The 27,646-nt window shown below is 54.8% G+C and overlaps 9 protein-coding genes across 9 annotated transcripts; 4 read left to right on the top strand and 5 right to left on the bottom strand.

The window, feature by feature from the left end:
• Positions 1–13: 13 nt before the first annotated feature.
• On the bottom strand, positions 14–634 carry UMAG_03138 (uncharacterized protein; the record flags this gene model as incomplete). The annotated part of the gene is made up of 1 exon (XM_011391300.1): positions 14–634. The coding sequence occupies one exon, from the start codon at positions 632–634 to the stop codon at positions 14–16; it is 621 nt and encodes a 206-aa protein (XP_011389602.1).
• A 1,347-nt stretch (positions 635–1,981) lies between these two features.
• UMAG_10380 (uncharacterized protein) lies at positions 1,982–6,024 on the top strand (the record flags this gene model as incomplete). The annotated part of the gene is made up of 2 exons (XM_011391467.1): positions 1,982–2,238; positions 2,379–6,024. 2 exons carry the CDS (start codon positions 1,982–1,984, stop codon positions 6,022–6,024), a joined length of 3,903 nt encoding a protein of 1,300 aa, XP_011389769.1.
• A 177-nt stretch (positions 6,025–6,201) lies between these two features.
• On the bottom strand, positions 6,202–8,151 carry UMAG_03136 (uncharacterized protein; the record flags this gene model as incomplete). The annotated part of the gene is made up of 1 exon (XM_011391299.1): positions 6,202–8,151. One exon carries the CDS (start codon positions 8,149–8,151, stop codon positions 6,202–6,204), a length of 1,950 nt encoding a protein of 649 aa, XP_011389601.1.
• A 4,809-nt stretch (positions 8,152–12,960) lies between these two features.
• UMAG_03135 (uncharacterized protein) lies at positions 12,961–14,106 on the top strand (the record flags this gene model as incomplete). The annotated part of the gene is made up of 1 exon (XM_011391298.1): positions 12,961–14,106. One exon carries the CDS (start codon positions 12,961–12,963, stop codon positions 14,104–14,106), a length of 1,146 nt encoding a protein of 381 aa, XP_011389600.1.
• A 385-nt stretch (positions 14,107–14,491) lies between these two features.
• On the bottom strand, positions 14,492–15,062 carry UMAG_03134 (uncharacterized protein; the record flags this gene model as incomplete). The annotated part of the gene is made up of 2 exons (XM_011391297.1): positions 14,492–14,594; positions 14,677–15,062. The coding sequence occupies 2 exons, from the start codon at positions 15,060–15,062 to the stop codon at positions 14,492–14,494; spliced, it is 489 nt and encodes a 162-aa protein (XP_011389599.1).
• A 651-nt stretch (positions 15,063–15,713) lies between these two features.
• UMAG_12209 (condensin subunit SMC4) lies at positions 15,714–20,765 on the top strand (the record flags this gene model as incomplete). Its single annotated transcript, XM_011391544.1, has 1 exon — positions 15,714–20,765. One exon carries the CDS (start codon positions 15,714–15,716, stop codon positions 20,763–20,765), a length of 5,052 nt encoding a protein of 1,683 aa, XP_011389846.1.
• Positions 20,766–20,883: 118 nt separating this feature from the next.
• On the bottom strand, positions 20,884–22,434 carry UMAG_03132 (uncharacterized protein; the record flags this gene model as incomplete). The annotated part of the gene is made up of 1 exon (XM_011391296.1): positions 20,884–22,434. The coding sequence occupies one exon, from the start codon at positions 22,432–22,434 to the stop codon at positions 20,884–20,886; it is 1,551 nt and encodes a 516-aa protein (XP_011389598.1).
• Positions 22,435–22,945: 511 nt separating this feature from the next.
• On the top strand, positions 22,946–25,087 carry UMAG_12208 (cyclin-dependent serine/threonine protein kinase SSN3; the record flags this gene model as incomplete). Its single annotated transcript, XM_011391543.1, has 1 exon — positions 22,946–25,087. One exon carries the CDS (start codon positions 22,946–22,948, stop codon positions 25,085–25,087), a length of 2,142 nt encoding a protein of 713 aa, XP_011389845.1.
• Positions 25,088–25,530: 443 nt separating this feature from the next.
• On the bottom strand, positions 25,531–27,646 carry UMAG_10379 (uncharacterized protein; the record flags this gene model as incomplete). Its single annotated transcript, XM_011391466.1, has 1 exon — positions 25,531–27,646. A coding segment is annotated over one exon (2,116 nt), but the record flags the coding sequence as incomplete, so codon positions are not given.

Here is a 27,646-nt window from a genome sequence, read left to right as displayed (position 1 = left end):
CTTTGCCGCCTTTTCACATCTCACCACCTTTCTTGTCGCCCACCAGGCTAGACTTTCCCTTCTCGTCACCCTTCTTGCCTTGCTCTTCGCCTTTCTTCTCACCTTCCTCACCACCCTTCTTGCCTTCATTGCCACCCTTCTCGCCTTCTTCACCACCCTTCTTTCCTTTGTCGCCACCCTTCTTACCACCTTCCTCTCCCTTCTTGCCGTCTTCACCGCCCTTCATCTTATCCTTGTTACCCTTCTCACTACCTTCCTCTTCTTTCTTAACACCCTCTCCCTTGGGCTTGTCGTCGTGAGGGTCGGCTTTGTGGGGACCCTGTCCACCGTGCTCGTGACTGTCACCGCCCTTCTTAAAGGCGAAAGGAGGAGGCGGACCATTGAGATGGAAGCCTTTGAAAAGGAGGCTGGAGGTGCCGTCTTTGCCCTTGCCGGGGACGAGGAAGAAGTCGAAGAATCGAGGCTTGAGGCTGTTAACAGCGCGAGCCTGGTGCTGCACGCCAGTGGCCGTCGAGAGAGTATCAATGGCAGTTATAGCCTGGTCGGCCGAGATAGGGTGTGCATCAATGCAGAAGGGCAGCGCGAAAAGCGCAAATGCGGCGAGCGCCTTGAGTGAATGAGTGAAAAGAACCATAGTTGTGTTGTGTGGTCAGTCAGGGTTGAAGAATAATTGCAAGATCGTTCTATGGAACTCGATGTAGAGGGTGATTGAAAGAGGTCGTGGTGCAACGCTAGGCTATATATATCCTTGATTGTTGTCCAAGTGTCGTAGAGTAGAGCTTCGAGGCTTTGCGGGCCTTCTTGCTCTCTGCAAAGCTTTCAACGTCGCTGAGTGGCGATTTGACGCTGCTGAACGTCGCTGTAACGATGACACGCATCTCGCTCTTCTGCGACAGCAAATCTGAATGGAGTCATTGGAAGATTTATGATGACTCCCAGGAGATCCGACTTTAGAAGAATTAAAGCTCTTATTCCGGCGGCAGGAACGAGAGCGTTGATAGCATGAAAGAAAACTCCATCGGATCTTCCGTGACACCGTAAATGGACACCCAAAATGTGACACCATAAATGCTCCGATCATACTGTATCAAGTCGCGTGAAAGCTGGGCTCGCTTTCAAACCATATGCCAGTTTGCCCTATGGAAATACCAGCCCATTTTGTCACGCTATGAGCTCTAGCTCATCCAACAGCTTGGTTGGTGTGGCGTGAGACAGGTCCAGGCCTGTTCAAAAGGTTGCTAGTCGGACGTCTTCCGAAGGTCATCAGAGGGAGAGCAAACTTTCGACAACCGACAGCAGCGCGTCCCTGTCCCCAACTAGGTTAGCCTTTTTTCAAACTATTGTTGAGTTGACTTACACTTCATCGCGACGGCAACGTGATGCAGCGAAGAGGAAGAGAATCAATCGTCGTCGGCATCAAGCCGATGTTGCGGCGACCTTACGGGCAAAGCAAGATATTGAATTCCATACCTAGCCAGAAAACTCGCGTGCGTAACCTTCAACCTTGTTTCCAATCAAAAACACGAGGCGAACCGACACACAACGCGCAACTCATGAACGTGAACTCGTGACTGCGAATCTTGGGCCAGCTCGTGGCTTGGTCTTGATTTTAGTGTTGAAAGATGAGCAGCCACACGCAACACAGCTGGACCCTGAATCGTGAAATCTTGAACTCACGCGCACTCACGGCTTGAACCGACAAGAATTGTACGCTTCCCTGTTCATCGCATCATGCTATCGCTACACCATTGTGATTCTCACCATCAAAACAGTCTGCTGCAGGGACGCTCGCTTCTGACCTCGCCAAAGGCAGACAATTATCATGAACAGCATGTTGTGCTGTGTCTTGTCGCTATAAGTATCCTTGTCACTTGACAGTTTTGGTTCACATCGGAGCTTCCGATCCAATTTCGAGCATCCCGCAATAGCATCCGCGCTCCAAGTCGGATCGATCCGACGTGGTGAACTGGCTAAGTCGGGAATGCTACGCTCGCCACTTGCTGTATCTGCGATCATCGCGCTCGCCCCTCCATTGCTCTTCAACGCTGCAATACGATTGCACTGGACCAACTTCCTCTGGGCTTTCCCACTGCTTTTGATCAGCTGGACGGTGGTGCTGTTTGCCGCCTTCTTGTTTGCCAGCCACATCGCCGACATCCGAACATTACGTCGGACTCGGCGGTCCCGTAATAGCCTCAGATCTCTACCACGCCTCGCTTTCCTCACTCCTGCAGCCTGGTCAGCACAACGCACTCGTTTACAATGGGCTCGACAACCGCACAGCGCAGCAGTCTCGTCGTCTCGGAAGCATAGAGACACTCCACCTCTTGATCGAGTCATTGACGAAATTATTGAGCTCATCCTTCGCGACTTGTCAGCAAGTGGCATACTCCCTTGGCAACCGGATCGCTAGAGTCTTCACCGAGTGATTCCGCCCCCGAATTCGTCCAGGCAGTTGAACAGACCATTCGTAACGCACTCGACCGGGTCGCCGCTCTCGTCACGCAGCTCGATTATGCCGATCTGGTTGTGCGTAGACTGATTCCTCGCATCACCAACCACATCCACTCCTACCGTAAGGCTGAGGCCGACTTCCGCGGCTCTTCCGAAAATGCACAGCTTGCTGGCTCCGAAAGCGATCAGACGGATCTGTTTCTGGCTCGCAAGTTTGAAGACGGACACCTCCATCCTGCTGTGGGCGACATGAGCAGCCCCAACACCAAACCCGCCGAACAGGCTTTTCTTCGATCCGTCTGTTCGCGTCTGCTTCGTGCATTGATGCCGTTCCCCGAAAGCGAAAGCGCTTCGGTGCACATTGTCGTGCGCGAGCTGCTCAGCTGCACCATCCTCTTTGCGGTCATTGAATCTATCAGCGATCCCGACTTTTGGAACAACCTGATCGAGCAAAAGGCCGGCGCCGTCATCCACGAACAGATCCTCGTCGGCAAACTGCGCGACGCTCTGGATAAGCAAGAATCGCTCTCAACTGCCAAAACTGGCCGGACACGAACAGTACCCTTCGTCGACATCGATGCCAAGAACTTACTGCCTTGGTCACAAGAGACCAAGAAGCCGGATCAAAAGTCATTCGAGGCCTTCCTGCGATCCATCAGGCACACCACTTCTCTGCTCGAAGTTCGCAGGATTAAGAACGACATTGCTGTGCAGATCAGAAAGACAAAGGCCAATCTGGAACGTCTATCAGATGACCCTTCAGACGCTTCTCGCGCTAAACTTCAATCTTACCTGCATCGGCTCGAAGCGGCTTATACTGTCGCAGAGCACAAGATTGCGCAGCTAGGTTCGGACACGGGCATTCCTACGGTCTCTGCGAAGGCTTCGGCTGGTGCTGATCCAAATGCCTCTCGTGTCAAGTTGCACGATGTGCTCCTCAATCCTTCCAGCCTGTCGTTCTTCATGGAGTTTATGGATCGTCGCAAGAGATCCATCTTGGTACAGTTCTGGCTTCTGGTGGAGTCCTTCAAGAACCCACTTGAGGACACTGAAGCAGATCCCTCAGCCAAAGACGAACAACTCAATGCTTCCTCAGGCGCCTTGTCGCCGTCTCGAGCAGCGATTCATACGTTGAAAGAGGAGATCCGCATGTTTGACCAAGTCTATTACGCTTCACCTTTGATCAAGGTCTCTAAGCGATACGTCGACAGTGCTCGGCAGTTCCTTGCCATAGGCCAAGACGCTCCCATCGCAGCATTGCAAGTGTGGCAGGTCAGGCGGGACGTCCTTCGCGCTCAGAAGGAGATCTACGAGGAGATGGAGGAGGAAGACTGGCCAAGTTTCCGTCAGAGCGATCTGTTCCTCAAAGCCGCACAGGACTTGCATCCCAATGCACACCTGGCCGCTGGCCTGGCCTCCAGCGTAGGCTCACTCGCGGCAGAACCGTCAGGGTTCATGAACCACAAACACACTGAATTGTCCGATGGCCTTCAGCGTCCAGGTCGTTCGATTAAGCCCAACGTCGAGCACGCTGACCTTTTTGGTACAGACAAACCTATGGGCTCAGAATCGAAACAGTTGGATCTGTTTGGCGACTCTCTCACAGGCAGCAGATCGAAAGCAAGCGCAAAGTCGGATAACCTCGACATTCTGATAGGCGGACGCACACAGCACGCTGGACCCGACGGAAGGACACCGCTCTTCCGCGAAGATCCCCTCTTTGACGAGCACGACGATGAGAACGACGGACAGACTGAGGAAGAACGCGGAGACAACAGTTCCGACGTCATCCAGGTGGAACAGGTGAACGAGCTGCACAGCGTACTGCAGAGTATCATCGACGATGATATCGACAAGACCCGAAAGCGCCCGGCTGGGCTCGGATCTACAGGACCCGATTTGGGCGGCAGATCAAGTCGCAGCAGCGACAAGGACTCGTACCATCCTTCGACTGACAGCAAGAGAGGTAGTGTAGTCGCCAACGAGAGCGAGACTGTTGTTCAACCGGGGACACCACGTGGAAGCAAGGGAGGTACCGGGACTGATTCAGCGACTGCAAATGCCGGCTTTGCCAGCTTACCGAGCTTCAACCTGAGCCAGGAGCTCCAAAAGATGGATGCGCAGCTGGAAAAACTCGAGGCGCAAGCCGACATCTTGGATGCGCTGGCTCGGAAAGCTGAGCTCACAGGCGCGAGAAGTAGCGAGACTCGACTGCTTGCGCAATCCATCCAAGCGGTCCGACGAGAGTCTCGCGATATTCGGTGGCAGCGCAGCCAGCTCGAGCAGCAGATGGCGGCGACACAGCTCATACCGGGGCAAACAAGGGTGTCGATCCAAGATACCATGATCTCGGTAGATCAGGAAGGCAAAGAATATGCTGTCTACCTTATTGAGATTGGTATTTTGGATCAAGACGCGAGCAAGCCGAGCAAGCCGAGCGGGCAGAGCAAGGGTAGAGGGGTTGGTGCTCCGACGGCTCCGACGGCTCCGACGGTTCCAACGGCGCGCGGCTGGATTGTGGGTAGAAGGTACTCGGAGTTTTGGTCGCTGCATCAAGCATTGAAGGAGCGATTCGCCGCGGTGAGGGCGCTCGAGTCGGATTTTCCGGGAAAGAGACTGGTCGGACTGGTGCATGCGCCATTTGTCGACGCAAGAAAGGCGGCACTGGAACGCTATTTGCAGGCGCTGGTCAAGCTCAAAGTGGCATGCGAGAGCGAGGAGCTACGGATCTTTCTTTCGCAGACTGCAATTGCGACAATGAACGGGATGGCAGCACAAACCACGAACGACAGCGTCGGCGCGGCTCAGCTGACAAGCGCTGGGACGGCGACACCCGGTAAACAGCTGAGTGCATTCCCTGGAGGCGGGTTGGTCAAGACGCTCTTCAAGGGCATGAGCGGCGTCGCTGAGGGTCTGGACGACTTGATCGGAATAGGACCGTCGATGCTCGATGTCGTGGTACAACGGCTATCTGCGCAAATGCAGATCAAGTCCGGAACCACACTGGTGCAAGGGATCGCCGACATCGACATGGTCTCTCAAGCGATGGACAAGGACGCCACGCCGGCCGAGCTTCGCGAAGCAGCTGGTGCCGGTACGACCTACTGGACCGAACCGATCTGCGACCTGTTTACCGAGCTGTTTGAGCTGCACGAGAAAAACAACTGGCTGCGTCGTCAAGCGATCGTAATCCTGCTTCAACAACTGTTCGGCTCTACGGTGGAACGCAAGATCCGCGAGACGTTTTCGTCGGCGCTATCACCACTCGCCATCTCGCACTATCTCGCATCGTTCCAATCAAGCCTCTGGCCCAATGGAGCTCTCAAACACCCATCGCCCGCCAGAAGCTGGCCCGAAAAACTCGCGCTCAGAGAAACCGCAAACGCGAAACTCGCCAACCTCATCCCGGACCTCGCTGCCAACCTGGTCGGACGGGAAAACGCGCGCACAGGCTCAAGAAGACTGTTTGCCGCGCTCCAGAATAAACGACTCAACAAACACCTCATCTACACCTTGCTCGATATCTTTGTCCAGGATCTCTTGGCCGTCGACCATGATCCACCGCCATGACGCTCCGAATCGTGCGCATCGTTTGCTGCCAGGCAGACGCTCAACACCACGTGTACAGATAAGAGCATCGTGCATGGGTATCTTTGTTGTGATTTGAGCAACACTCGTGACTGATGGTATCGTGTAGAAAAGCTGTTTGAGACTGGCGCATTGTGCTACGTGCTGCTCTGCGACATGTTAGTCGATCGAGACGTCTCCAGGGACAGGCCGACTAGCCCTAGCCGAGTCGGGATGCAGGGTTGTGCTTGGCGCTGAATCTGCTATCGATTCACAACCTGCATGCGCGCCAAACATGAGGCTTGAGCTCGAGCGTAGCCCTTCGTCGACGTCTGCATTGTCGGTATCAAACGTCATGCTGACTTCCAAAGCGTCGGTCGCCGTTGTGGTGTCCGCCTCGGTGCGCGCATCCTCAGCTTCCTCGTCCATCTCCCTCTGCATCTCTTCTAGCTCGGCCGGGTGGAGCACCTTGCCACCACCACCCGCGTTCTCCTCTTCGTACTTTGCCATGATCGCCTTCCTCGCTCGCTCCACCATGAGATCGACTAGGTCCTTACACCTTTGATGCGCAGCTTCCAGCTCCGGATCCTCTTGCAAACTCAACAATTCTTCATTGTCACTGTCGCTCAGCAGATCATCGTCGCTCAGCACAATGCTGGACGACTCTCGAGTAGTAACGCTGCAAGGTAGACCTCTGCCATCTCTCAATCGCCGTTTGAGTTCGCGTATCTCTTTCGCCTGTTTGAGCTTTGTCACTTCGAGCGCCGAGTTGATGGCCAGCAGAGACTTGTTGGTAATTTCGAGGTCTAGAAGTTTGCGATGGATGCGTGCTTCTTCAGCTTCGCCTGCTTCATCTGCTTCGCTGGGCGAAAGCGGCGTTTCGGATGAAGGCGAGAGCGGTTGACGTGCTCCTGAATAGACGGGAAAGCTACCGGATACGAGTAAAGCGCGCTGCTCCGTGTCTGATCGCGACGCTGCAGAGGGGGCGATCGAGGTCAGGTCCATAAAGCTAGGAGGAATCGAGGATCGCTGTGATGCAGGCACGGGGCGTAACCCAGCTCTCCCGGTTGTCATTGCGGAGCCTGGCTCGATGCGGTTGGGACCAGCTGTACTAGCAAATGGTCGTGACTCGCTCGGTGAGGTCGCATAGAGCGCCTGTTCGTCAGCAGGGGCCACGGTACCGTTGAACGTGCTGGGGGTCCGCGACAGATCTGGGTTCGCAACAACGATGGGCACAGCACCAGACAAGGATGCTTGGCGACCGGGTACGGTGGGATCAGAGCCGCGAGTGTACAGATGTGGCTTGGCAGGACTTGCCGGCTGTGGAAAGCCTGTTGCTGACGGTGCAGGCGACGCTGGCGATTTGGTGGGTGACGGAGGCCGACTGGTGGATATTCTGGCGTCTGGTTCGAGTATCTCTTGAGAGCGCTGAGGAGAAAGAAGGTTACGGTTCAACGCCGCTGGTCGTACGAAAGCGGAGGGTGTGGAGTGCTTTTGCAAAGATGACTGGTCGGCTCGCGGGAGGGGGGACCTGGTAGAGGTGGATAAAGATATCTGCGCGCTCGCTGTGGAGACGCGCATGCTGGGAGACGTAACGGCTGGCGAGCCGCCACCCAAGTCGACGCTGCCATTACGTGCTCGTACACGGGGCGATCGCGTTGGGACGAGATTAGGATCGCTGGAAGCGTCGATTCTGGCTTCGTTAAGTCGGTAAGGAGACGTACCGACGTTAGCGCCAACGACGGAGCCTGACCGGGCGTGAAAAGCGGGAGTCGAGCGAACTGTGGGGGATGGCGCCGTGAGCCTTGCCGTAAATGTATTTGATGCAGCAGCAGAGGCTGACACGGGCCTGCCGTTCAAGGAGGGAGACGCGAGGGGGCTGGATGCAGCAGTTGAAGGACTCGAAAACGCCGACATGTCGACGCGTGCTCGACCGGTTCCAGGTGTAGGTCGGGTAGCGGTTGGAGTAGCATTGTTGGAGATCGAGGATGACGAGTAGCCATGCTGTGCTCTAATGATACGCGGGCGCGCAGTAGGCGTCACTGAGTTGGAAGTAGGTTCGGAGGGACCGGCATCCATTCGGCCCATCACCTTGCGTTTCGTGACTGCGGTAGGTGTGGATTGCGACATGCTGAAAGTACTCGACGAGAGCAGGCAACGATCGTTTATACGCTTGACGACCTTCAAAGACAGCTTCGGGAGGACGGCGGGTATTGAGTCGAGATGGCTAAAAGGCTTGAAGGAGGAAGGGTCTCCTTGAGCTCATTGCTTCGATGGACCTTTTGGCGGAGTGCTTGCAGCCTGGAGCTTTGGATGCGCGAGGATGAGGTACTAAGCGGGGCGCATCCTCATCAAGCTCTTGAGTACCTGCGCTGAGTAGGCACCGTCGGGAGGTAGGCTCGGTGCAAGAAGCGGCCAAGTGATCAAGCAGCAAAACGAATGAATGCCTTTGCTGTATACCAAAGGCAAGCGAAGAGGATCGCTAAAGTTTGAAGAGTTCCCACGTAATGGCTAGAGCTGGAGCACCGCAACGTGATCCTCCATTTCCAAGGTGCGAAATCGTGAGTACTTGAAGTGACCGACGCCTAGACCACCCTAGAAGTGCTGGGTGGGGGAGTGTATTGAGATGAGGGATCTGCGTGGCCAAAGCTGAGTGGCAGTCGTGATTCGTGATTCGTGATTGAGACGTGCTGAACCCTTGACTGACGACTGCCACGCTGCCGAAATCCGAACGCAATCATCTCACCAGTCACACAGTCACGACGTGCGAGTGAGTGATATGATGAGTGTGAGTGAGTGTTGATCTTTATTTTGTGTGAAATCACATCAGCAAGAATGTGCAATCTAGCTAATCGGGTAGATCCACAATTCTCCACCGATTTACTCACGAATCACGAAAATAATCCTGAATAATCACGAGATTCACGAATGTTGAGAGTCATCAAGACTGAACCGGTCTAACACAAATGGTCTGTGAGTATGGGGCACGGGCCCTAAGTGCGCTTGCAACTTGCGAACTCGTTTCGCTCCATCACAGGCGGGAGGGATGGATGATGTTCGATTTGGTCGAGATGACGACTTGTGCGCTATGTAAGCGTGCATACTTGCCGACTTTGGAGATATGTACGAGTGCGCGTGGAAGGGATGCGTCTTTGGATGATGTGTCTCTTCAAGTGGCAGAGAGAGCAAATCACGAATATAGGATCAGCAGTTGTCGTGGTAAGTTAGTCGGAGTTTCGTGACTGATGAGCGTTGATGGACCTTTGAGATGGACATGAATTGCAACACAGGGAAGCTCGGCCGGCGGGAATGGCGCTCCCATACTCGTGAGTGTTTAACAAGGAGGCTGCAGCTCGATGATGCAGAAGTTTCCGTCGGGTATACTAGAGGTAGCATGAAATACCAAGGTAAGCATCTATTCACTTTCGGACTCCACATGCCGGAACGTGTCTCTGTTTGCAAGATATTAATAATAACAAATTCGGTTGCTGTTACGCGCTTCGCCAAAAACTAGAGAAACAAAAAAAAGGAAAAGAGTAAGAATCACGAATAGCAACCAACCGATTCTTGCTTTTTTTGGCACAAAATCACCGGATCATGACCATTACCATGTCTCAGTAGACACGGACGTCAAGAATTGTTGTGGTTCTTCGGCTGTCAGACATCGCTATGTGCTCGAGAAAAAAAATCGGCTTGGCAATCCTACGCATATTGGTTCCCTTTCATCACATACTGTAACTTTATACAGTACGTTTTATACAGCACGTTTTGCCAAAGGAACGGAGGACGAGATCCGGCAAGATCGAATGCGTAAGCAATTTTGATTGTATTGAATCATGCCGTTCGCACGCGATCTGACGAACATGTGCGGCGGATTGACAATGTCGCTACAAATCGTGAATGGAGCGGCGTCCGCTTTACGCCATTCACGATGGATGGGCGCTTTTCGCGTTTGATCAAGACACGCGCGCACACCTTGACGCTTTAGGGAAACTTGAACATACGGTATAGCTTACTGTATGTAGCGTTGGGAACACACGTCATTCGTGATTAGTTGATGAATTTCCCATCTTGCCATCCAGGCCTCAAACGAATGACTTGCTCTGATAGAAGGTATAGAACGCTACTTTTTGTATGTACGGAACCGGAAACGTCTCCGAAGTCCCACAGCCGAGCGAGCGAGGTATCTGCGTGTATCTATCAGAGTATGAACCTGTTTAGCGTTGCGTTGAGAGGACGGTGGGCTGAGTTATTCGCCGAGGCTACCATACAGAATCCACGCTGCATATTTGAAACACGAATGACGACGACAACGACGCTAGCATCCTTTGAGTTGCTCGGCTGAAGCTGTTGTCGTCACACTGTACAAGTTACAGTATAGTATGTGCTAATTGACACGTGTTTGCTGTGGAGAAAAGCTTGACTATATGCAGGACGCAATGTTCGGCCGACCAGAATGTCGGAACCAGTCCACTCAAAAGCCGTGATGCAAGTGTTGCACAAGATTGCGAGCTTCATGTGGCTGTCATTTCAGACGGTTCAAAGCTGTCGTCACTGGGCATCAGCATTCCACTGGGTACAGGTGGCGCTTCTCATGTGTGAATGCTCAATTCGTGATTAGCTTCCCATTTTTTCATCCACCATGTTTCGTCATTGTGATGACACCATGAGTTTGTTTCAAATGTGAAGCGTGCCTTCCCTATCGCGGGTTGCGTTTCTTACGCCGAAGCGCTGGACTGAATCGGACTTTGTACGGTTCCTCTTCGAACCGAATTCTAGGAACAGCATGCTAGGCGACGACAACACAGGCCGGCAGCTGAGGAAAACGGTCGGGAAGCAGGTTTGGTTTGAAGGAGCGAATACGCATGGCGAGAGGCAAATCGCAACTGAGTTTGGCGTCATGCGGGCAGTGCGTCGTTGGGCAACTAGTGTAGACGACACGAGTCCGGGACGGTGCAGCAATTGGTAGTGCTGTTGGCGTAAACTGTTGTTCCTCTGACAAGGACGCCATGTAACGCAGAGCAGAGCGGAAATGCAGCTATGGATAAGCTACGGTTCGTTTGCTGAGAACGCAATTCGCTTGGAGCACACATTCACGAATCCGTGTCTGATAGCGGCTTTTTTCTGGCTATCCTGTACCATTCGCCGTCGAGTGAGTCGTGGATCATGCCGGGTAGCGAGGTTAGTCGGTCTCTTGGTCAAGGATCAGTGTGCACGAAAGAAGCGAGGCTGCAGGCGATTTCTATTTGCGGGTATGCTGGTAACTGAACTCACGACTAGCTTGACTAAAAATATCCTTTTTATTTTTATTTCTGTAACATTTTCTTTGGTTTGGCGAATATTGCGAGGCACAAATTTGTCCAGTAAGCTGTGCTGTTCGTGGTTGAGTATATAGCACGTTGTTATTCGAATCAAGAATAAGGAAATTTAGGTCACGGAGTTATCTGTTTGTTGGTCGAGGTCGGTCCAAAAGCAGAAACGATCCTTTCATTAATCACGAATAACTAGTTGAATCCGTCAAATGATGGAGGTCCTTGGACGAATGATGCATCACAGCTGTCAGAAAGCGCCTTAGTCGTGCTTCCTCAGAAATCTGCCACCGATGCTCACATTCTGTGATTTCTGGCTAAACGTCACAACTTGATCGCCTGACTATGGTCTTGCCTCTGCCCTCCTGCTCCGCCTTCGCGCCAGCAACTGAGTCTTGGTGTGCTCCATGTCGTTCAAGATCGAGGTGGCTGCTGTCCGACCGGACAGCCATGATCACATCTTTTGCTGTGGCAAGGGCGTTTGCTCAGTCTGCCTCCATCTGCCTCCCCTGCAAATTGACCAGTTGACCGGCAACAATCTCAGCACATCTTTTCGCATTCGATGTGATCTCAGAACCAGCTGGAATCAGATGACGCAGGTATCTTTGAAGCGAGAAGGAATGAACAACCACACCGGTTGCTACGGTACGTCTTCTGTCTCACTTTTTTTGGCATCGTCAGCTGCCATTTTCATCTGTAGCCGACCGGTGGCACCCCGTGAGGTCTCGAGCCCTGAGCTCGCCTGTTCATTCTCGCGAATGCCACCGTTACCGGAATTCTCCCAGCCGACTGACTTCTGGCAGCACCTGCCGACGCACTGTCGCGGCTTGGCGTCCATGTCTTCACCTCGCATTGATGCCCATCTCTGGCAAGTGATATACGTCTCAACACGGTAAATGTGCAGGAGCCTCGCGGAAGGCCTTCACCTTCCGTAATGCCGATGGTAGCGAATTACATTCTCCGTCGCCTTTTTTCAGTCCTCGGTGTCATGATGGTACCTCGCTTCGCCCCGCCCCGCCACTTCCTTCCAACCTGACACGGCCATGGCATGTGAGCCTTAACTTTGCCTAGTGCACTTGCCAACTTAAGGTTCTCGAGTGCTCTGACGCGCGTTCCGCACAATATCGTCATCACCCAATCCCGCTGGACGGAACCAATAAGCATTTCGTGGTTGATCTTGCTCTGACATCATCTCTCGTTGCCCATGCCTGTACCAAACAGTTGACATCAGTCACAGCAAAAGCAACGTCACATGCCCAATGGCGGATCTTCTCAATTTGCGTCATTGGGCCCTTAGCCCCATGGTACGCTTCGAGTTCCACTCCGATGGAGCAGAAGCGTATTCAGCTTTTTCTGCCGACTTGGAGCCCAGCCAGCGTCAGAGCGCAACATGTCCCGACCCCAGCGCCGCCAACAGGCAGTGCTGTTGTCCAACCTGTCGGTGACGAAGCGGACACAGCAAATACATAAAAGCATCCATGTCAAGCTTATCTTCCATTCGCAATCCCCATCAACCACAACTTCTCTTCACAATCCAATATTCAACGCTTCAACCGCTCTTGCGATACGCTGAAGCACATATTCTCCCTCAAGTCTACTAATACATAGCCAACGCGACAAAGTATTCAACATGAACACCGTTAAGAAGGTTCTTTCCGGCCGTAAGTCGCACTCGGGCGACGAATCGTCGGATGACGGCCGTCTCTCGTCGTCGACCGCCCCCACCTCGAACTCTGGCTCGCCCGCTCAGCGTCAGAAGGAGGTCGGCTCTATTGGTGCCGCTGGTACCGGTGCAGCTATCGGTCACAACCACAACGCCGAGACGGGCAACGTCCTCTACGGCAGCCAGAAGAGCACCAAGGCCAACACCACCACTGGCACCAACGGTCTTGGTCTCAACAACACCGACCGTACCGAAGCCACTACTGGCAAGCGCTCCACCGTCCAGAAGATCGAAGACAAGATCGAGCACGGTCTTGGCCGATCTAGCGATGTTCACGCTACCGACGGCAGCATCCGACACAAGCACGGCCATGATGTGAGCAGCAGCAAGCACCTCGACCTGAGCAGCGGCAAGGTGGACCAGGATGTCCAGCACCTCGCTGCTGTTACGCACGAGACACACCAGCGTCACGAGGTTGAGGAAGTGACTCGGGAGCGCGAGCACGAGCGCCACGTCCACCACATTCAACACCACGTCCAGCCCATTGTTGACTCGGAGCACTCTGCCGAAAAGGTGCACGCCAAGATCCACCCCGTGACGCGTGTTGAAGAGACGCACGCTTCCACCGACAAGGACGCTGAGCTGCTCACTGCAGTGGCCGGCAAGCATGCCGACCAATACGTCGAGGCCCCTCTGCACCGCCAGGTGGTCGACAAGGGTGAGCACGTCAAGGAGCACATCCACCACCACATCCACAATGTTGTGCAACCGGTGATTGAGAAAGACTCGCACGAGTACCACCGCATCCAAACGGTGATCCCCACGCATGTGGTCACCCACGAGGCACCCATCGTTCACGAGTCGACTCAGCACAAGCCCGTGACCAAGGACGAGTTCCTTTCGGGTGGTGGCAGCCTCACCAACAGCCTCAAGTCGGTTCACGAGGCCAACTTGCTCAACACGGGCAAGTGCGACCGAAAGGTGGACGGTGTCGCCGAGAAGCTCGAACGCGAGCTTGGCCTCAACGGCGGCCACCAAACTTCGTCGTTTGCTCCCACTTCGACCACCGGCACCAAGAACACCACCACCACCACCACCACCACCGCTATTTAAACGTACGATGGTGCCGTGACGCTTGGTCCGATCGTTTGATTCTGTTCCACTCAGATCTGATCCCTTCTCCGTCTTCCGCACTCGATGATACCATTCAATCACTTGTGACCAAGTTTTGAAGATATCCTAGGCCATCACTGCGCCTAAATGATTCCCTTCGCCTGTTCGTATAGTTTTACTTCGCAAATTAATCATTGCTTTTCCTTTAAAAAGGGCTTTGGCTGTGTACCTGGCATCGTCTTATTGGTTTGTTGAAATGTTTTCGGGCATTTCCGGCGCAGGCAAGTGGTTGTGATGATGAAAACGTGGGTATATATCATGTACACAGATATGTGGTAGCACTCGCTGCAGACCATGGTTTAGCTGATGTCGCTTCTTGTAGGCTTTAACTAGAGTGTTGGTCGACACTTGGCGGGTGACCGTCATCGTCGTTCTGCGTGAGGAAGTCTTGTAGAAATGCATCTGGTGGTGGGACACCCTGTCTGTCTCTGCAAAGTAGAAAACGATTGTATTTCGTCAGGTCGTCCAGGTGGGTATCTGAAAGCAACCATCACAAATGCTGCAACTTACGTCAAAGCACCAGGAAGCACAAAAGTAAACTTGCCACCACTCTTGAGCGGAGGCGGGGTATGTTCGTATCCGAGTTCCAGATTGCACCGGGAGCAGTTGAATGGATACTGCTTTTCCAAGCTCTTATCGGGACGTGTGATGTATTTGGGCGTTGCCTGTGTTGCGCTCACCTTGAAAACTCTGGCCTTTCGCACCTTTTGCGCGGCACCGGTGATTGAGTGCGGAGGAGAGTCCAAGCAGCGCAACACACGAGCATTGTCGAGCGGTCGAAGCGGAAGGCTGCACAGGGGCCGGTCCGAGACAAGGACGAATTCACCGCACAGGCAATAGTAGACGTTGAGAGCGTCGGCAGTGTCATGTAAGCGCTTTCTAGGGTTGGTTTGCATCGTGTCACGATCCAGGCTGGTGTAGTTATGGTGATCGGCAGAAGTCAAGACGAGAAGCTCATCTCAGCAAGTCAAGTCGTTTCGTGCGAGTCTGACTTGGACAGCCGATGACTAGCACGTGACCAGTTCAGCTAGCGCGTGTTTGCTTTCTCATGTCCTCGTTTCCAGCCAAAACATAAATCACAAATGGCCAACTAATCACGAATAGACGTTTCCCTTGACTTAACAGCCATTTGGCGACGCGTCGTTGCGGCGTTCTGAACGTAGAAAACAGAAGAGAGAGCAACACAGGCAGGCGCGCGCGGCGCCCAAGTTCATACTCACGACTGTAAATACAGTATGCTCAAATTGGTGATTCACGATTCGTGATTCACGATTGTTGCGACGAAGAACAACACCAACAAAAGCAGAACACGCCCGTTCCCGAAGCGTGAAGGCGCGCGCGCGATTTGACTCGCTCAGCTTTTGCACTTGTTTCGGCTACTTTGGTCCTGCCTTTGATATTTTCAAGCCGGCTTTAGTACACTGAAGCTCTCTCTGAAACGTCTCCTCTCCTTCATACCACCCTCTCCCCCTTGCCACCCATCCTGCGACAGTACCAACAACGCACAAACCGCGCCTCACGTTTCAACCACACCACGTATCATCACCATGCCTCCTCGCAGGGCAGCAGCTTCAAACCCGCGCGACTCGCTCGCCTCCACTGCTTCGTCTAGATCCTCTCTCTCGGCGTCTCCTACGCTCCAAGTCAAATCGACTCGTTCATCACGCTCTTCCACGGCTAACAGACCGAAAGCATCTACAGCAGCCACAACTTTAAGATCACGCAGACGCATCCAAGAGTCCGAAGATGAAGAAGAGAGCCACGACGACGAATCGAGTGACGACGACCATGACCAACAGCAAAGTGAGAAAGAGCACCACCACCCAGAGCATGATGAAGATCAAGAGCCCGATACCCCCGTAAAGGCTACCTCCAGCTCAAAGCCGGCAGCTAAGAAGATCGCTAAGCCCGCCTCGCGCACATCCGCAGCTCGATCAAGACCTGCTGCCAAACTTACACCACCTCCGAGCAAACCTTCCAGATCACGTGCAATCAAGATAGTACAAAGCGACGAGGAGGAGCAAGAACAAGAACAAGTCGACGAGTCCCTCAGTCTCGCCCGCGATGACGATGACGATGACGACGACGACGACGACGACGACGAGGAGCAAGACGACCAACTACCTTCACCAACTGCTCATCGAAGCTTGAAATCTTCCTCATCGTCCAAAGTAAAGCCTCATCCTGTCAAGCAGCAAATCTCAGACGAGGAACACGACCTCGACTCGGATCTATCCGATGTCTCGTTCAAAGAGGCGCGCTCAGCTACTCCCGAGCCCAATGTCGCCGCCTCTCCAACTTCCGATCCACCGCAGACTCCCTCTTGCAGCCTCCTCAAGCAGCTCGCTTCTCCTGCCAAACCTGCCGCCCCCGCTGGGCCTCTCAAGCGTCTCGTCATTCACAAGATGGTTCTCAACGACTTCAAGTCCTATGCCGGTCGCCAAGAGATTGGCCCCTTTCACAAGTCCTTCTCCAGTGTCGTTGGCCCCAACGGAAGTGGCAAGAGTAACGTCATCGACTCGCTCCTTTTTGTCTTTGGCTGGAGAGCCACCAAGATGCGTCAGGGTAAACTTAGCGAACTCATCCACAACTCGGCTGGAAAGGAGAATCTCCCCCAGTGCAGTGTCGAAGTCTGGTTCCGAGAGATCATCGACCTGCCTGGCGACGCCTTCAAGGTCGTCCCCGGAAGCAAACTCATTGTCTCACGTACAGCGTACCGCAACAACTCGTCTCAATACTTTATCAATGCGCGCAAGTCTACGTTCACCGAATGCACCACCCTCCTCAAGGCAAAGGGTATCGACCTCGACCACAAGCGTTTCCTCATTCTGCAAGGCGAAGTCGAATCCATCGCCCAGATGCCTCCCCGTGCCAAGAACGAGCACGAAGAGGGCCTGCTCGAGTATCTCGAAGACATTATCGGTACAAGTTGCTACAAGACTCCCATCGAGGAGCAGGCCAAGCTCGTCGACGAAGCAAATGAAAAGAGGGCAGAGAAACTCGGTCGTCTCAAGATCGTCCAGAAGGAAAAGGATGCGCTCGAGGCAAAGAAGCGTCAAGCAGAATCGTTCCTACGCGATCAGAACGAGCTCGCTCGACGTCACTCGGCACTTTGGCAGCTCTACAGTCTCGAATCGAGGGATAACATAAAGGTCGCCACCATCGCCATCGAAAAGTACTCGGCACAGCTGGCGCAAGAGACCGAAAAGCATTCGGGCTCGCGGGCCGAAATTGAAGAGCTCGAATCTGAATACAAGACTATCGTCAACGAGTTTGATTCCATCGCTCGCAGCACTGACAAGGTAGCCAAAGAGCTCGCCAAGTACGAAAAGGAAGATGTGCAGCTGCAGGAGAAGCGCAAACATCTCGAATCCAAGAAGAAGAAGCTCGCAAAGTCGATCGCCGACGATCGCCATGCTGCTTCAGAGGCAAAGGCAACCGCCTCCGACTCGGCTCACAAGATCGAAAAGGAACAGGCCGAAGTACGCAAGCTCGAGGCATCGCTCGAACGCGAAGAGGCGCAGCTCGAAAAGATCCGCGACTCGCTCAAGGGAAAAACGGAGAAGTTCAGCCGCGCTATCGAGCAGAAGCAGCGCGAGCTTCAGCCCTGGACCGCCAAGATCAGCGACAAGATGGCCGCCAAGAATGTTGCTCAGGAAGAACGCGACCTTCTTGCTAGTCGCGGTGCCCAAGTCGAGACCAGCATTGCCGAGGCCAAGGAGGCCCTTCGCAACCTCGAGCTCGACAACGAGTCCAAGAACGAAGAAGTCCAGAGTCTGCACCAGGAGAGACGTCATCTCGAAAGCAAGATGGCTTCATGTCAGAAACAGCTCGACGACATGAAGCAGCAAGAAACCCTTCTCCGCAGCAAGGTTGTCTCGGCGCGTTCGAAAGCTGACGACGCAAGGGCAACTGTTAGCGCCACTCGATCGCGCGGTGACGTTCTTTCGAGCCTCAGCCGCCAAGCCGAACTCGGCATGATCAAGGGCTTCCATGGTCGTCTCGGCAACCTGGGTGTCATCGACGACAAGTACGACGTCGCCATCAGCACCGCTTGTCCCGGTCTCAACAACATTGTCGTTGACTCGGTCGATTGCGGTCAGGCGTGCATCGAGCATCTGCGCAAGAACAATCTCGGACGCGCCAACTTTGTTCTGCTCAACAGCCTTGGCATTAGTGCTGCTGCGCTTCAACCCATAGAGACGCCCGAAAACGTTCCGCGACTCTTTGATCTCGTCAAGCCACGTGAAGCGCGCTTCGCAGCCGCTTTCTACCATCAGCTACGTGACACACTTGTCGCCAAAGATCTCGCTCATGCCAACCGTATCGCTTATGGCGCCAAACGCTGGCGAGTTGTCACGCTCGACGGTCAATTGATCGACAAGAGCGGAACCATGTCGGGTGGTGGTAACAAGGTCTCGCGTGGTGCCATGAGCTCCAAGTTTTCTGCCGACGAGGTTTCGCCCGAACAGCTGCAGCGTATGGAGCGCGATCGCGACTCGCTCGAAGAATCCTTGCGCGGCCACATTGCATCCATGAAGACGGTCGAGTCTCTGCTTGAAGGTCACCGAGCTCGCGTGCCACAGATCGAGGTGGCGCTCGACAAGATCCGCATGGACCTCTCGAGCGGCGAGCAGCGAGTGAGCGAAGCCAAGAGGCGCGTTGCTGAGCTCAAGGCTCAGAGCAAGCCCGACGCTGACGATGCCTCGCGGATTGCCGAGCTCGATGTTCAGATTGCTTCGCTCGACAAGGAAATCGCAAAGCTGAGCGAGAAGAGCAATGCCATCGAAAGCGATATCGAGAAGCTGCAAGAGCAGATCCTCGAAGCTGGTGGTGTCGAGCTGCGAACGCAGAACAGCAAGGTGGACAGTATCAAGGACAAGATTGAGCTCTCTTCCGAGCTTACCACCAAGGCTGAGGTCGCCAAGTCCAAGGCTGAAAAGGATGTACTCAAGCTAGAAAAGTCGCTCGAGAAGAACGAGGCACAATCTGAGCAACTCGAAGGAGAGCTTGAGCAGTTACGCGACCAAATCGCCAGCAACACGCAGGCTGCTGATGGCGTCCGCGCCAAGGTTGAGGATGCTCAGCATCTCATGGACACCAAGGCTGAGGAGCGCGACGAGATCAAATCGCAGCTCGACGAGCGGTCTGAATCCGTCAACGCTTTCCGTGCGCTGGAGATGGAAATCAAGCAGAACCTCGAGGACAACGAGCGCTTCCGAAGCGAACACGAAAAACAGCTCAAGCACCTGCAAGAGAAGCTTGCGGGCCTGTCGCTTCATCACATTGACGAAGACGATGAGAGCGACGAGGAAGCAGACGATAACCAAGCCGATCAAGAGGACGCTGATAAAGACGTCAAGGCCTCTGGTCAGCGTTCCAAGTCGTCGAAGCAGCCAACTTCGGGCAGTAGAGGGGATAGCGACGAGGTGGACGCGGACAACGGCGATGACGACGTCGATGGATCCAGCAACGAGCTGTTCGAGTTCCCCGAGGACGAACTGCGTGAAATGGATAAGAAGTCGCTCCAACGAGCTATCACGGTCTACGAGGAGAAAGTGGCCAACGGATCAGCCAACATGTCGGTGCTTGCCGAGTACCGCAAACGTGAAAGCGAATTCCTTTCTCGAGCCAAAGACCTCGAAGCGACGACGCAAGAGCGTGACGCGGCTAAGCAGAGATATGACGATCTACGAAAGCAGCGTCTCGAGAACTTTATGGCAGGCTTCAGCATCATCTCATCGAAGCTTAAGGAGATGTACCAGACGATCACACTGGGAGGCAATGCGGAGCTCGAGTTGGTCGACTCGCTTGATCCATTCGCTGAAGGCATCCTATTCTCGGTCATGCCGCCCAAAAAGTCGTGGAAGAACATTTCGAATCTCTCCGGTGGTGAAAAGACCTTGTCGTCGTTGGCGCTCGTCTTTGCGCTGCACGCGTACAAGCCCACGCCAGTCTATGTCATGGACGAAATCGACGCAGCGCTCGACTTCCGTAACGTCTCGATCGTGGCCAACCTGATCAAGGAGCGCACCAAGGGTGGACAGTTTATCATCATCTCGCTGCGCAACAACATGTTTGAGCTGTCGTCGCGGCTGATTGGCGTGTACAAGACGGCGAATTGCACGAAATCGCTTACCATCGATAATACCGAGTTGATGGCTCCACCGCCGGCGAAAGCGGTGGTGGCGACGACGCCCCATTCTCGACCAAGCATGGCGATATTTGGTGGGTCGCCCGTAGCGACGCCATTGCACCGCTCGCAACAGGCGCACATGGTGGCAGCTACACCGCGACCAGGTGCACACAGCTTGTTGCCACCCAAAACGCCAGCTGCAGATTCGCGGACGTCGGCCAATCCGGGCTCGTCGTTGAATCTGCAAGCACTCATGACGCCGGCGATCGGCAAGACGCCATCGTCGGTGCTGCAGAGATCCAGAATGCACAATTCGTTTGCTTCCACCCACCTACTCGCTGAAAAGGTCAAGGGCATCAAAGGCCCTGCTCTCGGTGTGGCGGCAAAGCGGAGCGTATCACAGACCCAGACCATGCTCGAGACTCGCACACAAGCGACGGCTCAACAATCACAACGAGGATAACGTAGTGTCACACGGAAGCACGATTCATGATTCATGAATGTACCCAAAGATTCAGGTTTGGCTCGTAATTGTATCATTATGCAGAGACAAAATTGGTCACGTTGAGAGGCATGGAAAGCTACACCTTCGGACGTTGGATGTGACCGCCGAGCGCCGTGATTCTTCGTTCGACCTCTTGTTCGTCTTGCATCCAGAGCTGGGACCAAGCGTCGTCGGTATCGGTGTGATCTGGTGGGGCTACATGGAACCTTTGTGGGAGGGGAGGTCGAATGATGTTTCCTTCGCGATACAGTTCAGCGGGGATCAAGTTGTCGTTGCGCCTGGTGACTTGGATGTTTGGTTGGAGCGAACGAGCGGGCTGTGTGAGTGATGTGGTGATACGGGCATGTCGTTCGGATAACGATTCGAGCGTACGCGTAGTGGCCCAGACCACACTATCGGCTGCTGTGGCAGGTGATTTAGCCAAGAGCCATAGAACAGGCCAGACAATCAACAAGACGATTAGGCGTACAGAGGTGCGGACGATAAAGATGAATTTGTGGAAAGCGTCATTGTACACCAATGACGCGGGGGGAAAGAAGGTATCGATGATATCGGACGAGCGTTCGAAACCGGCGCAGACATTGATGATCGAGATGTTCGAGTGACGCTTCATACGCAATGCTACTTGTGCCTCGACTGATGTGGATCGCGATCCGCTCGGCGGTGCACGCGGCGCGAACATCGCATCGGCTCGAGCTTGCATCTCGACATCACCGAGCTTGGTGCGTGGCCTCGGATCCGCCTCCGCGAGCAAGTCCAACCGCCGTTGAAGCTCGACCGTCAAAACGTACCATCGCAGCGATGCCGCACCGATCAATGCCGAGTAACTCGATTCTGAGCGCGTCTGTAACGGCGTTGGTCCGCGTGTTTCGGCTTCGCTCTCTGCATTCTTGGGCTCGCCCGTCGATGTGGCCGATGAAAGCACATCGAAATGAGCCACACCCGCCGCATAGAACGGAGACATGACAGAGACAATGCGAACCTCTCTCTCCGGCGGCTGCACCAGCAGGCTGCTCAACAACGAGTTGACCAGATGGAGTCTCGCCAACACATGCAGCTGATAGATGCGATCTTTTCGGCTTGTGCTTGTGCCCGTGCTTGCGGTTTGCACCTGCACATTCTGCAGCTCCTCTCTGCCCGGAGGTAAGAACAGCAGACCATCCAAGCGTCTCACTCCTTCCTGCTGCTTCTTATCGCCACTATTCCACAACGCTGCAAACGCAGAGATACTCTCCAGACTACCGACGTCGCACTGCTCCGCATAGATGAGCTCGGACTGTGTCGAGTCGCGAATCAGCTCGATCATCTGTATCACCGCAGGTGACGAGATGGACGCGGTAAGAGCGATGATCTGCGCGCCGCGGTGCGCGAGCGACGCCAACGTGACGACGCCTAGCGGAGTGAATGCGCCTGTAGCGACCAGAATGATGCGGCCGTGCAGATCGACAAACCGCTTATCGGCTCGTGGTGCCTCGGCGCAAGCACGCGTGCGTTGAGCATCCAGAAGTTTCGCTCCTTTCGACCACGTCTTAAGCAACGAGATGGCAACGAGCGAGGCTGCGATCGTGGCCCAGTACTCGGTCGGCACCGTCGACGATACAGCCGACGCGAAAAAGTGGACGGGCATGCTTGATGTCTGCCTCGTTTTCGATCATCCGAGTAAACAGCGAGATCGAGAGCGTCAGTGAGCGACCACGACCTCAACAAGCCAGTCGCAAAGTGACAAGAATTCACCAATCTCGCCTCTCGTGTCTCGGTGAGCGTCTTCTGTGCAGCTCGGCGACTTTTCGCCACTCCTCAATCCCCGTTCCATGTCCCACGTTCCGCGTTCCGCGTGCCGCGTTCCGAGCTTTCACGTTCCACGCTGGTGTCTGCTATCGGTTCAAGCTGGACTGCCTTGGCATTCTTGATTGTCTCGTTATCTGCTCAACCCATCACTCGCCGAATCTCGGAGCGACGCAAGCATATCACGCTGGCGGCATGACTCACTGAACGAGCCGACACCAGCCATTCGATATGCGTCAGCTCGTCGTCCAAAAACCTCATCCTTCACCGACACCACAAAGATGAACACACAAGAGCCGTATGCGTCTGGCTCGACTGCGTCTGGTGCATCAACCTCAGCGCAGCGCACATGCATGTCGGACCAGATTCGAGCGTCGGGCTATTTCTACTCGCAAACAGACGACCCGTTTGCAGCAGCGTTTTGGTCGCAGTTCCAGGACCCGCATGTTTTGGCGGCGCGGCATATCCCGGCGGATTCGTCGGCATCGGCAGCAATGAAGGCGTACCGCGAGTATCGCGACCGGGTGCGCAAGCCTGTACTGGCGACATATACGATCTTGGGATTCCTCAGCTCCGGTACGTACGGCAGGGTGTACAAGGCGAGGTTGAGGACTCCGCCTCAATTGGCGTCGAGCAGCGGCACAGCTGGAATCGCGAATGCCAACGCGGGCACTGGGTCCGGAACGGCGACAGTGGGCAGTGGCGCTTCAACGGCAAAGAAGAGAGGTGGGTTGCTGCAACAGCATCAGCTCTTGGACTCGCCTAGCTCGTCGTTGCATGCAACGCCAAAATCAGTCGCCGACGGCGCAGGTGTAGGTGTCAACGGCACTCCCTCGGCGTCGCCCAGTCTGAGTGCCTCGCTGGGCACATCAACTGCAAATGCACCGGGCGGATCGGACAACACCTTACAGCTTTCTAGCAACGAGCTGCCAGACACCCAGATCTATGCCATCAAAAAGTTCAAGCCGGACAGCAAAGAGACGGACGCGACCATCTACACGGGCATCTCGCAAAGTGCAATGCGCGAGATCTCTCTGAACCGCGAACTGTCGCACGTCAACATTGTCACTCTGCACCAAGTCATGCTGGAAGACAAAGCGATCTACATGGTGTTTGAATACGCTGAACACGACCTGCTCCAGATCATTCATTACCATTCCACCGCTCTACGAGCACCAATCCCGCTTGCTGTCCTCAAGAGCCTGCTGTGGCAGCTGATCAATGGCGTCGCATACCTGCATGCCAACTGGATTCTGCATAGAGATCTCAAACCGGCCAACATCTTGGTCACCTCGCAGGGTGTGGTCAAGATCGGCGATCTCGGTCTGGCTAGGCTCTACTCGTCGCCGCTGCAGAGTTTGTACAATGGAGACAAGGTGGTGGTGACCATCTGGTATCGAGCACCAGAGCTCTTGTTGGGGGCAAGACACTATACCACGGCTATCGATATGTGGAGTGTGGGGTGTATCTGGGGGGAACTGTTGGCGTTGCGTCCAATGTTCAAGGGAGAAGAAGCAAAGATGGATCCAAAGACCAAAGCAGCACCGTTTCAAACAGATCAACTAAAACGAATCGTCGAGGTGCTCGGGACGCCCAATAAGGATCGATGGCCAGCGATCGAGTCTATGCCGGACTACAAAGGCTGGTGGCCCCATCTGCGCTTGGACAACTACCCGAAAACTCTGTCTCGATGGTACGCGACGCGCAACAAGGGAGACGACGGATACGAGCTCTTCAACTCGCTGCTCCAGTATGATCCAGAACAACGTCTGACGGCCAACCAAGCGCTCGAACACGCTTGGTTTACAGCTCAGGATCCCAAACCGACGGCCAACGCGTTCAGCAGCCTAGCCAAGCCGCACGCCACCTACCCGAATCGACGAGTGATCCAGGACGATATGGATCCCAAGATGAAGAGCAACTATGTTCCGCCGATCAAATCGCACCATATGCAGCCTTGGCACCAGGTCAACTTGAACAGCAGTCAACCGCACAGGCTCGCGCAACTCATGTATCAACAGGAGCAGATGAGGCATCAGCAGATGCAGACGCAGGCTCCAGCTCCGGCTCCGGCCCAACCTCCGGCTGCAACGGCAGTGACGGGCAGACTGGGCCATGCGGTTGGAGCGGGCAGTTCCGCAGTGGGAACAGCGGCCAATGTAGGAGGTCCGGCGGCACCGCCACCGATCGCGATCGGGAGTACCGCTGGCACAGGCGGCGCGATCGGCATACAAAGCTCGGCCGCAAGCACCGCTCCTTCACAGCACATGTATAACAACAATCCCCTGATCACGATCGCCGGCACCAACGGCGGTACCATCTCGAATCCCGCCACCGTCCGAAGCTCGCACAGTATTGGCTCAACCGAAAGCATCACACCCACTACCTCGTCCCAACCCATCCCAGCTCAACCCTCATCCGCCCCCCTCGCAAGAACCACCAATCTAGTCGCAACAGCAACACGAAACCAACAGCGCAAACGTCAACGCAACTAACCTTCCCCCCAGTCCAAGCATGCCACGCGTGACGCACGCCCAGTGTCACGCAATCACAAATGTAACGCTATTGTAAAATTCCAAACCGCACCTTGGCGAGAGAAAGGCCAGATACACAGATATGAGTAGCACATGCACGCACGTTGGCCGTTGGCAATAGAGGAAAACAGTCTACCCGTACCGCGTGTGAAATACAGCGAGGCGGGCGAGGCTGAAAGAAGAAAAAAGGAAAAGAGGCACGAGGCACGAGGCAGCGAGGCAGCGAGAAAAGTGTAAAGGGAGGTGGTACAACATGGATGATAAAGAAAAGCGGAGAAAGGAGATGGAGCCAAAGACACTGCAATACAGATTGAGAGGAGAAAGATGCGATGTTGTAAACAAAGGAAATCGTGAATCGTGAATGTTACAGAGAGGGTTCGATCGACGAGCTGTAGAGGCGAGCATCACCTTCTCGGCATACTACTGGCGTTGGAGGACGAAGTCGGGTGATGAACCTCTCTGGCTGTGGTCGACGATGAGCCTCGATCGGATCTCTTGACATTGAACTCGCTCATGATGCAAATGTGGTCGCTGGGGAAATGCGCATTGGGGAAACCGACCACCTTGGAAAGGTACTGCTTGTCGATCTCGCCCAACACGCCCGTGACGCTGAGCGTGTTCTTGGTGTAGAAAATGTAGTCGATCGCACCTTCGTAGCCGGGAGTGTAGTTGGTGAACGGAAGCTCGCCGATGGGTACGTACGACGATTCGAGCTTGTAGCTGTGCTGCAGACCCTGCGCAGTGTAGTTGCCGTAGACGTGGTCCATAAAATCCTCGTGATCACCGGGCACCGCGCCGTTGGCGAGAAAGTCGTAGACACCGGTTTCAGGCACGCTGTTGAAATCACCGCAGATGATGGTCGGAATCTGGTTGGCGTGCGTATACTTGGGCGGCGGCGGATACCCCTCGGCAACGCTGGGTTTGGGCGGGAGCTTGGCAAACCGAGCACCAGCCTTTTCCACCTCATCCATGAGCATGGCCACTTGAACCAACTTGACGTCGCGGAACGCCGGGTCCCAGTGGGTGTGCACGTTGGCGACAACAATGCGGGATCCGGAGAGCTTGTTTTCGAGCAGCGCAATGACGGCGATGTTGTCTTTGGTCATGACACGGTTGTACATGTCCTCGGACTTTTTAAAGTCGGGACGTTGGAGGGCGATCTGATTGAACTCGACGAGTTGCTTTTCGATGAGCTGGTACTTGTTCGACTTGTAGAAGATGGCGCAACCATCGACACGACGCCTCTCGTCGTCGCGCATGGTGCGTGCTCGCGACTTGGGGTAAAAGACGCCCTCGTAATCCTGCTGTGAGAGGTGATGGAGAAAGTAGTCTTCGTACTGCTCGACGCCGACCTCTTGGAGACAGCAAATGTCGGCGCTGTACGACATGACCTCTTGGAGGATAAACTCTTTGCGATAGTCCCATGCTAGAGCCCAGGAGGGCGTGTAGCCGTACATCTGTGCGGTGGCATATCGGTCAAAGAGGATGTTGTACGAGAGCACGTTGAACGACTCTTGCGTGGCGTCGTTTGCATGCTTGTCTGCGTCGAGATCGGGGAGGTCGGGATCGATCATAATCCACTCGCGCTCCGGCGGTGGCAGGGGAACCGGGCAGGAATCGCGCAGGTAGGCGATGACGGCGGTGGTGCCTTCGCGCTGCAGTAGGGAGCGCAAGTTGTCCTGGAGCGGATTGCCCTCGACACCGAGCATCTCTAGCTGGTGCAAGGTGCCAAGTTCAGGTGGAAGGGTAGCAAGGTTGTTGTCGAAGAGGAAGAGTTCTCGTAGGCTGGTGAGCATGCCAAGCTCTGGGGGCACCGAGGAAAGCTTGTTGCCGGATGCGTCGAGGACGGTGAGGTGGCGAAGCTTGACAATGTCAGAGGAAAGGGTGGTGAGAGCGTTGTGGTTGATAAAGAGCGAGGTGAGGAACGAGTAGCGGTAGACCTCGTTGGCGATGTTCTTGAGCGCGAGACCGCCCATGTCGATGGTGGACCAGGTCTGCTTGTCCTTGGCCGAGGTGGAAGAGATGGGGGCTGCACCATTGGTTGTGGCGGGAGCGGTGTCAGCACCGCTTCCCTTGCCGTCGTCGGCGCCTCCCCCGTTGGCGGCACTTGAGTCCTTCTTGGCAACAAAAAGACCGTTGGCAGCCACCTGAGGAGTGACAATGCCCTTGGAGGGATCTTGGATGGCAATGGCCGAGCTGGTGGCGGAGCGCGCCGCCAACGCCGCGGCGCGTGCATGGTGGTGCGGCGAATTGGACTGACGAGAAATCTCTGCTTTGACAATCTGCTGCTGCCAGTGAGGCGAACCGGAGGCGGCGGCGGCAGCAGCAGCAGCAGCGTTGGCGGCATTGGCGACGGCTTCTGAACGACTAGCGGAGGAGCTAAGATGGGCAGAGTGGAGGCCGCCGGGGGACGACATGTGAGAGAGACCGGAAGGGCCGTGAGCGGTGTGGTGATGATGATGGTGAGCGGCGAGATTGGCGTAGCCGGGCGAAGAGGGAGCGCCGGCCGAGATGAGGCTG

The sequence above is a fragment of the Mycosarcoma maydis genome, chromosome 8, assembly GCF_000328475.2.
Source record: "Mycosarcoma maydis chromosome 8, whole genome shotgun sequence".
Lineage (NCBI taxonomy): Eukaryota > Fungi > Basidiomycota > Ustilaginomycetes > Ustilaginales > Mycosarcoma > Mycosarcoma maydis.
The sequence above is the reverse complement of the archived record's forward strand: the minus strand, read 5'-3'. Positions and strand labels throughout refer to the sequence as shown.